General features: G+C 35.5%; 1 protein-coding gene across 1 annotated transcript in view; it reads right to left on the bottom strand.

Moving 5' to 3' along the window:
- Positions 1 to 15,905, bottom strand: part of veph1 (ventricular zone expressed PH domain-containing 1) — a 146,859-nt gene that overhangs the window by 33,912 nt on the left and 97,042 nt on the right. Inside the window, exons 7-11 of the mRNA XM_026287911.1 lie at positions 15,675 to 15,892; positions 13,441 to 13,665; positions 12,673 to 13,013; positions 9,256 to 9,395; positions 8,895 to 9,029 (exon numbers count right to left, since the gene is read on the bottom strand). Coding sequence (XP_026143696.1) covers positions 8,895 to 9,029; positions 9,256 to 9,395; positions 12,673 to 13,013; positions 13,441 to 13,665; positions 15,675 to 15,892 — 1,059 coding nt within the window. The remainder of the gene's footprint in view (positions 1 to 8,894; positions 9,030 to 9,255; positions 9,396 to 12,672; positions 13,014 to 13,440; positions 13,666 to 15,674; positions 15,893 to 15,905) is intronic.

Here is a 15,905-nt window from a genome sequence, read left to right as displayed (position 1 = left end):
CATGAATAAAATGTTGAAATATGTATCAATGACTTATTCTTGACAAAAGGCAAAAGAGCTGTCTGCGTGCATGCGCACATTTGAATAATGTCGGGCTGTAAACTGTTTCGGACTTTTAAAAAGCATTTCAATCAAAATGTACTTGTCAGGCTCGGGTCCTGTCGGGCCTAACTTTTAAGGCCCAATTACAGCTGTAGCTGCATTATTCAAATGATAAACATTCATGTGAGATGCTCGAACATGTAAATGCCTACATCACCTCTGTAAACTAAGCGGGAATATTGATCAGGTTCATCTAGGATACTTCTTGTTTATGGAATAAGACACAGAGGAATAACCCAGAACTTACCACAGACACGATGCGCGGTTTGATCCACTGTTTAGCATATATTGTTTTCTGCACACTGGTGGTAATTAAGGAGAGACCCCCTATATGACTGTAAAGCACTCTGGGTGTACAGCAACAGTGTTGGGTGTAATTAAATTACTTATCCACTGAGAAAGTAAAGTAAGGGATTAACTGCAAATTTAATTAAAGTTACTTAATATACTTAAGATTTGCGTTACATACAGTTAATAATTTCAGCAGTTCTAAAATCAGTATTGATTTTGAAATCTAAATTTACCATCTAAAGATAAAATTTAATGCAGCGTCTTTAACCCTATGCACACCAGCATGTTAACTTTCAGTTTTTCCTGATTCGCAGAGAAACATTAAATACTCCGATACAGATACGACTAAAATCAACCAAATCTAAAAAGGGCCTACTTTTATTTTTGTACACTGACATCATAACAAAACATTGTGCTTTTGCAAAATAAACAAAACAAACAGGGTGCACTTTCTGCCGTCTAAGCCTCCATGAAACTGAAGCGAGGTACAGTCTTTCCCGTATATGAAAGTTTGAAGTGTCTACTTTTAAATTGAACAAATTAAAATCAAATACAGATATTCTATGATCATGTAATCTGCATAAAACTAAAGCGAGGTAGTCTTTCCCATATCTTAGCTCATTATATGCAGTCACCTGCACGCAAACACCCTCATCTAGATAATAAAAAAATATATATATATATGTTTTTTTTTATTATTTTTTTTTATCAAGATTCATATTGTTTACATAGTTTTTGAAAAAAGTCCTGCTAAGATCATTTATGTAATTTACCTACAATAGTTAACGTGTTAATTTTACATAAACCTGTACAAACTGAAATGTATTGTTTAACTTTTCTTAAGCTTTTTTGTTATTCAGATCAGGGACGAGGCCAGAAATGTTTAAGAGGGTGGGCCTACATAAAACTGGGTGGGCAAAGTGTAGCATATGAAAACTGCATATCAAATTGCCAAAAGAAAATACAGCATTTACTTATACAGCAATACACAATAAAGCGCTATATAAATGTATCATTCATTCATTCATGACTAATACAAAAACTATTGAGAAGTGCAATAAAATCATACACAAACTCAAGTCAGTAAACTGATGACTCAAGATGACTTCAGTGACACACAGGAAATGATGAGTCAGTCCAGTGAATCACAGAGACATATAACACATTGAGGGTGGTTAGAAAATTAACAGCAAGGTCCCAGATAGCATTTAAAATGCCTGGAAGTTAATTTTCACTTTCTTTTTCTGATCCAAAATGTTGGGAAATTCCGGGCCAGCAGCCTGTCAGCTTTGGAAACAACAGCTGAACAATGTGACTTTGCTATTCTAGTATGTCAAAAGAAACACGTCAACGGCAACCTTGACTCTCAAAACCCATGTGTACTGAAAAAACTAAGCCCCAGATGTGCAAACGCATCAGGGGAGAACAGCCAAAACCATGGGGCCTACTACATACTAGCTAACATGTCATCATTATCCTGTGGAGACCGGAAAAGTAACAGAGGTCCTTCTGTTTGTAATGGATACTATTGCAACACTCTTCCCAGTGTCCTTTTATAGAGCCTTAGTCTGCCTAACACACACACACATGCACGTATACACTCACATAGGGATGGTAATAGGATCCCATCCACCAATCAGTAAAATACAGTGATGTGAGGCAAAGGGGCATTTCTATATTCTCCTAGCAGTTTCCATTATTTATTATTATTTCAGTGTGATCTATCATTAGCAAAGTGACACACTTATAATGCCTTCAAGATGTTGTGTGGTAAAAATTCCTCAAAGACCTCCTGCAATTTTATTTTTGTCTACTTAATTTTTTTTTCTGAATAGAGAAAAAATCAAATAGTTACAAAGGCATACTGCTGGCGAGTTTAAAGGGGTCATATGATGCTTTTTTAAAGATCATTATTTTGTGTATTTGGTGTAACAACATGTAAACAATTTTTTTTTTTAAATAGTGTACATTATTGTAGGTTCTCTATGCCCCGTCTCACTCAAATGTGTCATTTTCTACAAAATCCCTCCTTCTAACAAGCACAATCTGCTATGATTGGCCAGCTGACCCAGTGCAATGTGATTGGCCAAACACCGCAAACACTCATAGGAAATGTAACACCCCTTACAATAATCTCGAGCTTCATCTTTCAAAATAAAAGTAAAGACAGTTAATGTCCTTAATGTCCGGACAACCAACCAGTGAACTGACTGCACCTTAAATAGGGTAGCTAATGAGGGACAGACACACGTGAGGATGATTAACAAGACACGGGTGTTGAGATACAGAAACTGGGTCAATGAACACATGAGGGATGAAAACACAACAAAAATAGTCCAGGGGTGTGACAATTCACCCCCCTCCTGGAAGTCAGAGCAACAGAGGACCAAGGTGGAGCTGAAGGGAAGGAGGAGCCTGACAGAGCCACAGAGACGAGCGCAGCCAGAGGAGGGGAGTCCAGAGGCAGCCGGTGGTCAATGGCTGACCAAGGCGGAGCTGGAGCCGGAGGGATGAGGAAGCTTGGCGGAGCTGGTGGACTGATGGGGCACGGCGGAGAGGAGGAACTAGGAGCTAAGGTGGAGGTGCTTGGTCGACGGGCCGAGGCGGAGTATAGGACTCAGAGGGCGGATATGGAGACAATGTATTGTCCATCCATGATGCCAATGGAGACCGCCAGACCCAAGGTGATCTCACCGCACAGCTGGTGAGTCAGCAGTGGGCTCAAACTGTTCCAAAGTGGAGTGATGGCTGGCTGAGCTCAGGGTCAAACATAACGAAACAAACAAAACACTGGCCAAACAAAAAAACAAAACGGGGGAACACATGCAGCGCACTTTCACTTCTAGGTCTGGTCTTCTGTCAAGCTACAGTGGAATGGACACACAAAGATGATGAAGATCAATGCAAACAGTCTTTTAATAAATCCACAAGAGGGTAAATCCACAACAGACAGGCAGGCAGGAGACACACATAGGGAAGTAATAGACTGGACAACAAAACAGTGAACTGACTACAACTTAAATAGGGTAGATAATGAAGGAGAGACAGGTGAGGATGATTAACAAGACACAGATAAACTAATCAAAGAGAGACGGAAACTGGGTCAATGAACACATGATTGATGAAAACACAACAAAAACAGTTCTGGGGTGTGACAGAAAGATTGTGATCGCAAAATACTGCAAAAATGCTAAAGAAAAAAACTTGCTAATTTGATTAACAGTAAGATCCTCCTAACGATACATAGAGCTAAGTGAACAGTTTGTGTAATTTTACACTAAAAGAACGAGCCATCTTATAATTAACACTGAAAAAAAATAAAAATAAATTGACATTCCCAGATTTCTTATATAACACTTCACATTTAAAGGTTTTTGATTATGTTTCTTTGTTTTATTAACATTAAATTAGTTAAATCAAATATTGTTTTATATGTACATTTATGTTGCTACTATATTTTTATGGTAATACCAACTGCTGTTTCTTACAGTAAATTTTACAGATTTCTTTCACAAATTAGTATAATGTAATACTGTCATTACACATTGAGATGCATTAAAACTGACAGTTACATTATAGCCAGATTCAGATTTTCTTTAAATCTTCTTTTGTCTTGAACTTAATGTATAAACGAGGGGGAAGATTCACATTTTACTCTTGTGAAATATTTTTTCACATAAAGTCAAACTCTGTGTAGACACAAACCGTAAAATCACAAAAACCAGCTGAAAATTTCCACCATTACTGGCCAGGAAAATGAGACACCCTTTGTAATGCCCCAAAACATGGACATTTGTCTCACTATATAGGGTCAGATATGTCTACAGTGTCTCTATACAGTACAAAATCATTTCAAAACAGCAAGAAAAAAATCCAGTTTTTTATTATATGAACTTTGCAATGCTGGCTAAGGCTGTCTCTTTAAGTTTAGGCCAGAGAATAAATCAAAGGAAATATCAGGGGTTAGGGCATCATTTGAGAGTTGTTTATGAGTGCATTCAAGATAGGTTTGCTAGTGTCCTGCCTCGTACTTTTGAATGTGCACATGTGCCCAAAACAAACAGATTCCATATGTGCTATGTGCACACAAAGTTCTTTAATGCACGATAAATGAGCCCAGATTTATAAAAAGGAATGAAAAGGAAGACAGCATAAAGACACAAAAGACACCAGCTGTACTATGTAATTATTCCAAAGTTGAAATTTACGATGTTTGATAAGATCATCCGAGCACTTGGATTTACATGGCACCATAAAGAGTAAATGACCTAAGGTAAACATTCCTGTATCAGCAGCAATCATGACCTCTGAACTGTAACATTTTGCACGACATGGCTATAAGGTGGGCTCTGCGATGTTAAAAATCTACACTGTTAAAAATACAGTTTCCAAAATTGTGTTTTTACATTAATGCCATAGAAGAACCATTTTTGGGTTCTTAAAATAACAGTTTTTTTATGTAAAGAACATTCTAGTAATCCAATGTACCTTTTGTGCAATGTAAAGGTTCCATGAATGTTAAAGGTTAATCATGGAACCGCAAATGTCAATTAAAACCTTTAATTTTAAAAGTGTACTGTATTTTAGTGCTCTCTTTATTGATCTTCACGGAGAACATTGACTTGGACAGCAAGGCTGCTGTTAACATATGCATAAATAGTTTTCCACTGTGGTAACCCATACCTTCTCCTCAAAGTCATAAATGTAATCCTTGATCAGGATCAAACATACTTTTCCTATCCTTCCGGGCCACTTCTTCCTCATAATGTACTGCATTGAGGAAGGGGGAGGATGACAGATTTCCTGTTTATTTAATCTATTTTAGAGCTGGGGATTATCAAGAGAAAGCAATATAAATAATTTATTACACTGTCTATATACACTACTACTAAAAGTTTTTAATATTTATTAAGTGTTTATGTTTCTGAAATGAGTCTTAATCAGAGCTGAAAGATTCCTCGAGTAACTCGATTACAAAAAATGATAGAGGCAAATTCCTCTGCCTCGAAGCCTCTTTTAATTTATTTTTAAGCTCACGTCAGGTTCTTTCGCAATTATTTTTTTAATGTGACACAACGTGTTTACGTCACCCACAAAGCGGAAGGAGACGCAAGGAGTCAGCAGTGTTTTGATTTGAGGGCGCGGGCTGCAAAATGGAAGGGAGCGATAACAATGGCGATGAGCAAAGAGAAGAAACAATTATGAGAAAACGACTCAAAATGTCCAAGGTTTGGGATCATTTCATATTGAAACGTAAAGAGAACGTCGTGACGTGTGTCCATTGTCAGACAGTGCTGGCATACCACAACAGCACATCGTCCATGCTGCAGAATCTCAACAGAAAACATCCACTCTACTCAGAGACCGGAGGACCGTCACCCGGGACAAGGTCAATTCAATGTAGCATTAACTCAATGTGATTGCTATTGGAGATGAAGGCTGTTTAATAAAGTATGTTAACTATGTAAGGGACAAACCATGACGGGCAATACAATTATGTGAAAATATACCGCAAGCGGATACGGAGGGGCCATTATACCACCAGATTATTTAACAGCTTAGTTTATACCACGGCTACCAAAGGAGTTAATTTACTGCCAAAAAAAGTTCTGAATGGATTTTACGATTAAATATACTAGATACTTTCTTTATAATGTGAAAAACATGTATGTTGGTTATATCATTTTCAGTTTTTAAATAACGTTATACATTTACATTTACACTCAAAGCATTACCCCATGATTGTATATCGAACATTGCATCTTGCAGGTTATCGCATATCACATTTTTCTTCAATATTGTGCAGCCATAATACAAATTATTCTATTATTCACAACTTTTTTGATACTTTCTTTGTACCATGCCTCTGAATACTCATTTGATACTTTCGTTTGAATACTCAATATTGAATACATTATAATCATGTCCCTAAGCCTAATGTGCTCCAATTTGAGTCTTTGTTCATTTTAGTTTGATTGCCATGGATATGATTTATAAATGCACAGCCATGAACTGTATGATGATCCTATTTTAGCTTAGTAATAAATATCAATAATAATTTTCTCACCTCTCTTTCAGTAAATCATGACAGCTTCTTATGGACAGATATGTGCGGACAGCTACTTCATGTTCCACTGAGCAAGCAGCTGAGTTTTCAGAGAGCATTTTAAACATGATTCTCGTTCCAAGTTCCTGTCCATGTGTTTTTGCCTCCTAAATGCTACAAAGCATTCCAAGATAGTAAAGGCTTATGTTAAGTTAACTTTTAGTTCTGAAAGTTAAGTTGCATGACTAAAAGGCAGTGTTTTGTATTATTATTTATTTTAATATATGCCTTAGTTTTGATACTTTAAAAAAAGTAATTTGAAAATAATTAATTTCATTTGTTTTTGCATCTCGGAAAATGCTTTATTTAAAACCCCAAATTAATAGCACTTAAATGCACTTAATTAATCTGTCAACTTTACTGTCATTGTTCACAGTACAAGTACAGACAGAGAAACAATGATTAATAATTAAATGTTTATTTTTGATGTATGCATTGCATTGTATGCATTTAAAAAAAGGAAACTTAGTTGTTCATTTTAAGAGACCCAATAGTCTTATTTTCTCTTGAATATTTAATATCACACTTTAATTAAGCAAAAACACATTTTATTCGATTACTCGATTAATCGATGGAATTTTCGGTAGAATACTCGATTACTAAAATATTCGATAGCTACAGCCCTAGTCTTAATGCCCCCTAAAGCTTAATTTATTCTATCAAATATATACTAAAACAGTAATATTGTGAAATATTATAACTATTTAAACGTTTTCATTTATTTTATAATATAAAAATATTACAAAATAAATGTATCCCTATGGTGGCAAAGCAAAATTTTCAGCAGCCATTACTCCAGTCTTGAGTGCTAATATGCTGATGCTTGGTTATACTGCAATTGGCAAAATCAAAATGTGACAATATGCACTTTTGATGTGAAAAATGAATAGAGAAACATTATTAATCACAATACAGAGTTATTAAGATGGTCACTCTAGTGGTCAACCGCTAGGGCTGGAATAAACGATTATTTTTTAAACGATTAATCTAGTGATTATTTTTTCGATGCATCGATTAATCTAACGATTAATTTTTTCAGACCGAATCGATTTCAATTATCTCCCCATTAATTGACTACTAACAATTTATACATGTTGATTTACATATCTGAATGAAAAAAACATGAATTGCTTAACATTGAAATATATGTTTATTGCTCTTAAAATTACAAAATAAAAGACTGACTAAGAATGCATTACTTTGCACTTGTATAGAGATAGCATTCAATAAAACCTTGAAGCCTTGAAAACACATAGCTTACTGAAACAAGCTTACTGAACACATAGGGCCTAGCTTACTGAAAAAAAGTTATTCTTTCAGATGAAAATAACAACAACTTGATGTCTAGCATTCAATAAAAAATGTCTTGTTTAGAGCTTGAAAGAATACAGTAACCAATGTAAACTTGAGGGCTTTAAGCTAATACAGAGAGTGCTTAAAAAAAAAAAAATTAACAGTGGGAGCCAGCAGCCTGTCATGGAGAAAGAAAAAAATATCTCCGAATGCTCCACGTGAAACTTTGGCGTTCCGCCCTTTTTCTATCGTTTCTAATGATTTTGGTTAATATGCACGAGGGAGAGAGAGAGACAGAGAGACGCTCGTGTAGTTTGAAGACTGTGAGAGCGCGAGCGCGCGTGAAACTTTGGTGTTTCGCCCTTTTTCTATCGTGTTTAATGATTTTGATTAATATGGACAAGGGAGAGAGAGAGGCGCTCGTGTTGTTTGAAGACTGTGAGTGCACGCGCCCTGTCAGGGCCAGCAGTCATTCTATTCTACATCACTCACAGATCAAATAAGGCTTTGACAGCCTCCAAAAAAGATCAATGCAGAAAAACCCCTGGATTGGTTATATAACGTTGGACAGAAAGTTGATCCGGCCATCACGTATATTCAGCGCACATAAGGTAAACGTTTTGCAAATATTTTTTAGAGAAATAAAAACAGGTCGACGAATCGATGCGTATATTTTGCGTCTATGTATTTTTTACGTCAGCGTCATCGATGACCTCGACGCGTTGTCCCAGCCCTATCACCCGCACATACTATTTCCACCTGGTGTTTCAAATGAGTCTCTCGTAAGCACCTGTGTTCAGCTTTCATTAAGAAAACTAAGGCTAATGGCCATTAACAAAATTGCATGGGAAAAAGTATCAACATCTCTGCTATTACACGTGATAAAGCATTATGAAATGGTATGACTTTAGTCAAGTTTGGTTCAAAATCAGATGGACTTGTGTGTGAATCCAAATCCAGTGTCATTGCTCAAGTGAATAGAAGTGCTGAGTGAATGGATACATGTTTGTTCATATAAGTATGTGTTTGTGTGAGTGAGTGACAGATGGACGGAGAGAGCTCAATAGAGGAAGAGCACAAGAGAAACTGTTGAGGACTTTACCTTCTTGTGAAGAACAGTTGTCTGAGTCATGGCCACTTCAAAGCTGTGAGCTCCAGTCAGCTGTGTTTTCTCCCAAAGTTTCCTTAGCTGCTTAACACACTCATCTTGACAGCACAACACCTCGCTCACTTTACTCTGCACACAGACGTGATACAATGCTAGCTTGCCAGAATACACGCTACTCATAATTAGTGGTAATGACTGCTGCTCATGGCTAGATAAGATTAACTACTCAAAGTAATAAAATGAGGAATAAAGAAAAACATTTACAGAAAATAGAACAAGTGATCAGTCCTTGAAATAACTAAATAGCTAAACAAGTACAAACACGCACACAACTTGTGCCACAAAAACCTGTTACCTGCAGTGCCAGTAGCATGATTTGGATCCAGAGGTGTGGCTGAGGGCTACACAGTGAGAAACAGGACTTCCCGTACAGGCAGTAGTGTCCTTTCAGTGGACAGGAGAAGGACAGCTTAGCTACACAGCCACGGTGTGAGTCTGGAGAACAAACACACAGATAAACACAGGAGCATGAATTGCTTATGAATCCCTTTGCCAGAAATGGAATCTATTTCCCCAAACCACAAAATATCCTAAAATAAACTCCCAGCAGCTACATTGCTCCATCTTTTAATACAATAGTGTGGTCAGATTCCAAACCACTGCAGAAGAAACAATTGAGTCAGTAAAACCATAACTTTTTTTATCAGCCTCATATGTAACGGTAATGGATGGATGACTATCCATCTGATGCATTTGGTCATTTTACATATTGGTCACATCATGGTTGGGAGGTTTATGTTATATATTTATTTGGTTGTGGTATTTTAGATTCTCAGTCTCATATATTGGCATTCCCATCAGCCATTGTGAAGCCTATTTCGGTAAGCCGGTACTCATAACTGTGTTTTGTGTTCGGTCTAATGATTATACAAAACAATTATAATCAACCTCTCTATAAACATAATTAATCATCTATTCTTTTTGCCCTTTATTGAAACTATATGAGTGATTGAGATGAAGAGTGAAGTTAGTATCGTGTTGCATTTATGTATTTGGGTTTGTATATGTGACCCTGCCAGTTTAGCATAAGCCTGAATGTCCCTCTACTCCCCATATGCGTTTATGAAACAACACTTGGAGCATAATTATGCTTTAGTTCTCTATTCTTTTTTTTAATGTGACTCAGTGACATGTGGATTATGCATCAACTGTTTAATAAAAAAAAAAAACAAGAAGTGAGAAACTTTAGTTGGGCCTCTTAGAATAACTAAATCCTGATGGGCTGGAGATAAATGAGTGTATTCTTGTAAAAGAAAATGAGTTCAAGGAACTGGGAAAATAGGAAAAGACAAGCTTCTGCGAGTCAAAGTAGAATGTGGACAAGCAAATTAAACGTGGGAATTAATGGTGTTGATGTTTCATCTTAGTGATTCAAATCTATTGACTGTGCTTATTAAAAAGATTCAGTCAGATTAGTTCTCTCACTTGTTCAGTGACTCTTTCTGTAGGTAACATCAATATACCAGTAGGTGACAACCAGTGAATGGTTATTGATATCGCTTAGCATGCCTGATCAAAATATACAAAATGTTTTAAAAAACATCTTTACGTCTTTTTGCTAATTAACCCTCTGAAGTCGATTAACGCGCATATGCGTTATGAGGCATTTTCTCCTGATAACCCCGAAAAGAACTTAAATTACACTTTCAGTTTTGATCATACAGATAAGAGCAATACATCAATCGAATCTGTAAAGGGTCTACGTTTTTTGTATACAGACATAATAACAGCAGAACTTTGTGCACTTATAAAATAAAGATAACAAACAAAGTATGCTGTCTGCAGCCTTGGTCTGTGCTGATCTTCATTTAGACATGCCTCATTAAAATGAACTGTAATTCAGTGAATACTCAACGAAGAGACATGAGAGATATATTTATAGAAACTTTAAAATGTCTACTTTTAAACTAAACAAGTGCTGCCGAAAACAAATATTCTGTGATAAAGCAATCCATATGAAAACCATTCATTTTTCAAGTCTCCCTTCATTATCTTCTAATGTGACCATGCCCCCGCGCTGAACGCTCTATTCAGATTCTAATGTTTCACAGAAGCGCGCGGCTTGAATACGCCCATAACAGAAGAAAACACAGCGAGACTGTTCTTTACATTTTTTTTTATTTCACTGTTTGCTTCGCAATGAGAGGAATAATTCACCCCAAGAAGATGCACTGAGGATTACCTCAGGATTTGAGACTTCCTCAGAAAAAAGAATGAAGCGCTTTATTCAGCAGAGATCATAAACATGAGTAAGTCTCTTTTTATTTATTTATATACTTGTACTAGTTTTCACATAATGTGTAAACATTTTACTAGTTAGACTTTTTCCAAAGACTTTTTCCAAACAATAATTCCTGACTAAATGTATAATCAAGTGAAACATTATAAAGTTTCAATAACAATGTACAATACTATACCAATCAAAAGCTTGATGTAAATAATATAAATGTAACTGTAACAAACGTAACAAACAATGCTGTTCTTTCAATTTATCCCCCCTAAAAAAACTGAAAACATTAATAATAATAATAATAATAATAATAATAATAATAATAATGATAATGATAATAATAACAATAAATGTTTTTTTTTTGTAGAAAATCAAATTGTTAAAAGGATTTCTGAAGGATTGTGTGACTGGAGTATTGATGCTAAAAATTTAGTTTGAAAGTCAGCTTTGATTGTTCCTAATAAACTGTTTACCTGCACTCACGAGTGAATATTAAATTATGTTGTGGGATAATTAAATATATTCTAAATAAACTACAAACATAAAATGATATAGATTTATTTTGTCCTCACACAACTTTATAAATTTAACAAACATGTAACTCATCTGCACTGCACTATTGATATGAAACAAATAGTGCAACTTTTTTCTAAACTGAACTTCTAGATGCCTGTTGGACAATATAACGGGTGAAAAATTCAATATACTTGAGAATAAAGGGCCAGAGTCAGGACCGCTGACTGCTGAATCTTTTCATATTCTTCATATCGTGTGTGGTGGTTCACAACAGTGACAGAAATTAGGTGATATTAAAAAATGTAATGATACTTTTTGTAGGTGGCTGCAGTCAATGATTCATTCATTCTACAAATTTGTTCAAACAGCTGAATCATTCAGAAACAAATTAAGTCACTGTCTTCAAAGTCACAACATCAATATCAAATTTGGAATTCATATTAAGGAAAAAACTATTCAGGGCAAGAACTGATTTTTCTACAGAAACTGTCAATAAGCAATGTGATACCTAATATTATAATTAACATTAGAATTTGAATTATGTTGTAATTCAAGTTATTACAATAATAAAAAAAGCCCTTAAGTCTGTTTTAATGCATACTCTGTGGCGGCCAAGAAACAAGACAAAAGTGAAATGGGCAGATGGTGCAATAAGTTGCTCAGTGAACAACATCGTATTTGCCAAGTTTAATGGTATTCCAATATGCAACTGGTGTGAATACATTTCTAACATATTTCAAAATATTCCAGGAAAATTGTCTCCTCCAGTTGCGAAAACAACAACAAAAAACTGAACTAGAAGCTGACCTGAAATTCAGTTTTGTATAAACACATTCATGTCCAAATTAATTCCCACGTCCAAAGTAATTTCTGGAAGAAAGTTCTCCATCTGTACTACTCATAAACGAAAGGTAATTTTTTTTTTACGTGTTACTGTGTGGATTGCTCTAAGATTTGACAGGTTACCTTCAATGACACAGTGCTCAGGTATGGAGATTTGCTTGATCATTTCTGCACAGAAGGTCTTGATTTCTTCCATGTTGTCTCTTAGGTGGATCCAGAGTCGATCTCCCTCCCGGGGATCTCCATCCGCCACCTTTAGCCCCTCACTGTTTGGAGACGTGTCAGGTTGAGTCTCTGCGAGTTTGTGGTTCTCCTGCAGGGTCGTGAGGGCAGAACCAGTCTCTGAACCAGGAATGGCCACACAGACAGAGAGTTCTGCGCTCAGATCCACCCCATCTCCCTCTGGACTGCTGTCAGAGTTAATGGATCGTGTGCGTACAGCATGAAGAGCCAGACTCTTTGACCTAAACATGAGAGAACAGCACACGTCAGTCAATTTATTTTAGGCTGTGAGTTTTTAAAAGGTGCCATACTCTCTTAGAAGATGTACGTAGTATTCATATTTCTGCAGTGTTGAATTTCTCTAAATTAAATGTAAGACTTTAAGTTATGCATGAATAAAATGAATACCATATGTATATAAAGAAAAATGAGTTCTATTTGAAAACCTTCACCATACATTCTACGATTCCTTTCCATGTGCAAAGATGAGGTTTTTATGTCACAGACAGTTCAAAAAGCTTTATAATCAGAATAACAAATAACAACAAGGCATATCAGTCCAGAGATTTGATTGACTATTTGGGTGGATAGCCATTTGTCTATCGGAAGGTCTATTTCAGCTATTATAAACTTTTCATTTATTTCTAAATTCCCACAGGTCAGGCCCACCTGTTGAACCTCATCTCTCTGTGCTCGTCTCGTGCTGCCTGAATCAGACTGTGGCGTCTCTGAGGACCAGGAGAAGCACTCTCTTCCTCAAATTCTTCCACCTCATTACCCATCTTCTGCTCAAAAGCCTGGATCTTCACCTGCAGTCGCGTGTTCTCAGCGAACATGTCAGAACCAGACTCAGCTTCACACGGCCTGGACAAATCCTGCACATTCTCCTCCTCTCTGATGCACAAAGATGAAGGCAGAGTTCAGAATGGAATACAACTACACTGCCTAATATATACTGAGCAGTATGTACTGCTTACTTTTTAACAGTATTTGAAATAGTGCTTACAGTAGGTAACACTTTATTTTACAATTACCTTGTTACACATATTTTATTACTATACTTACTATAGTAACAGTAAATTCTGAATCATTATAATCAAGTACATTAAACCCTAACACTGCACTGTAAAAAACTACTTAACTGTGAAAGACTTAAAAAAATGCTACAATAAAAGACCGGTTAACAAAAACTGTAATAAATCTAACAGGGAGTTTAATGTAATTTTACAGTAAAATACTGTTAAATGTACAGAAAAAGAACAGTCAGCTTATAATTTCCAGTGTTAAACTGTAAACTAACATTTACAATATTCCCTGTCTGACACTGACATTATGTTTAAATAATTGGGTTTCTTAACAGTTCGTGTTGTCAGCTATCTATATTAGGGTTTTATGATACTCATCTTGTTTTTAATTCATGTTTATTGCAATATTTTAGTATCATGTGTGTTATAATTAAGGTGTTTTGTATTTTTTTGTACTACACTGTTTACCTTCTATATACTAGTATTTACCTCATCTTGAAAAGCTACTTGTAATGAATTCTTCCTCCTATTGATATTAATTGCTTAATTTAGGTTTCATTTACATTTTAATATCGTTTAAACTGCAGTTTTAATGCACACTGTAAAAAATAAGTGTAATTTTAACTGTAAAATTTTGTAAAAACGCTACGGAAAAAAACTGATAATAGGTTAATAGTAAGTTCCCGTACTATATACAGGGAAAAACTGTAAAAGATCTAACAAAGCATTTAATGTAAATTTACAGTAAAATTCTGTTAATTATACAGCTTTTAGAAGTAAAAAAAGAACAAATCTATGTATAATTTACAGTCTAAAACTGTAAACTGATATTCCCAGAATTCCCTGCGTGACACTCCACGTTTGAAAGTATTTTGTTTAAATAATCATGTTTTTAAATAGTTCTTGTTATCAGTTATGTACATTTGAGCTTTATGTTACATCTTCTGTTGCTTAATGAAAGTTTTTTGCATTATTTAAGTATCACGTGTGTTACCATGATGGTGTTTTGTGTTTCCATAAATGTGCACCTTCTATATGTTAATATATACTTCTGCTTGTGGTGAAGCTACTTGTGATGAGCTTTGATACTTCATGTGGCTTTCTCTTATACAGTACCATCTTTATTATTATGGTGGTTGTCAGTATTTTCAAGGTACAAAACAGATTTAATTTTGTGTGTTGTTGAATTTACTGGTTTATATTCACATTTTCTTGTTTGTAAATTACAGCTTTATATTGTAAAATTAAGAGTTTTTGACGTAAATGTGTTTACAGTTTTCTGTATTTTTACAAAATTATTCTGGCAACCACAGCTGCCAAAAAGTTTTTGTAAAAACAACAAGAATTTTTTTACAGTGCAGTTTATTGTCAATAAACAAAAATACAAGACTAATGTCATTGGCACATAATAAAAATGGTTTATTCCAAACATAAAAACAATTTCTTTGTATTTCCTTGATTTTTGAAAGCAAATTTGGAAAAGAAGATAAGCGAAAACAAAGAGAGAAATAATATAAAAGTAGAAAACGGACAGTTCTATCCTGTCCCTTCTATTATTTGTAAAATAAATCAGTCAATCAATAATAAAAAAAGAAATACCTGTATACCTTTATCTCATTGGACTTTTAGAAATTAAACTGTCAAAGCTGAAGAATCAGCTGATGAATTTTGCAGCTGTTTAGGCTGACAGGCAGACAAAGGCCTGTGGGTTAGGGAGCTTTTAAGCAGAAGTTATTCTTTTATTTTATTATCATAATAAAATGTCAATTACTTCAATAAAACAAATCACCCATGTGGTTTAAAGAATGAATATGTCAAGACTATTTAGAAAATCTAAGCAAGTGACATAACTGGGAAAATTGTGTGTTTTGTGAATACCTGTTAAGTGTGCTGTCAGCCTCCAGTGTGCGTCCCAGCAGTCGAGCGATGGCGGTGAAACTGTTGCTCATGCGGTAGATGTCTTTTCCTCCGCCACCCAGGATGGAAGTGTAGCGATCGGTCAGGCAGCGAATCTCCAGCAGTAGTGTGTGATGGGCGCTATGCTCCATACTTGCTAACAGTGACACCAGATACTGCAGCGCCCCGCGAGCTTGGACCTGCACACAAGAG

This window comes from Carassius auratus, chromosome 18 (assembly GCF_003368295.1).
Source record: "Carassius auratus strain Wakin chromosome 18, ASM336829v1, whole genome shotgun sequence".
Lineage (NCBI taxonomy): Eukaryota > Metazoa > Chordata > Actinopteri > Cypriniformes > Cyprinidae > Carassius > Carassius auratus.
The sequence above is the reverse complement of the archived record's forward strand: the minus strand, read 5'-3'. Positions and strand labels throughout refer to the sequence as shown.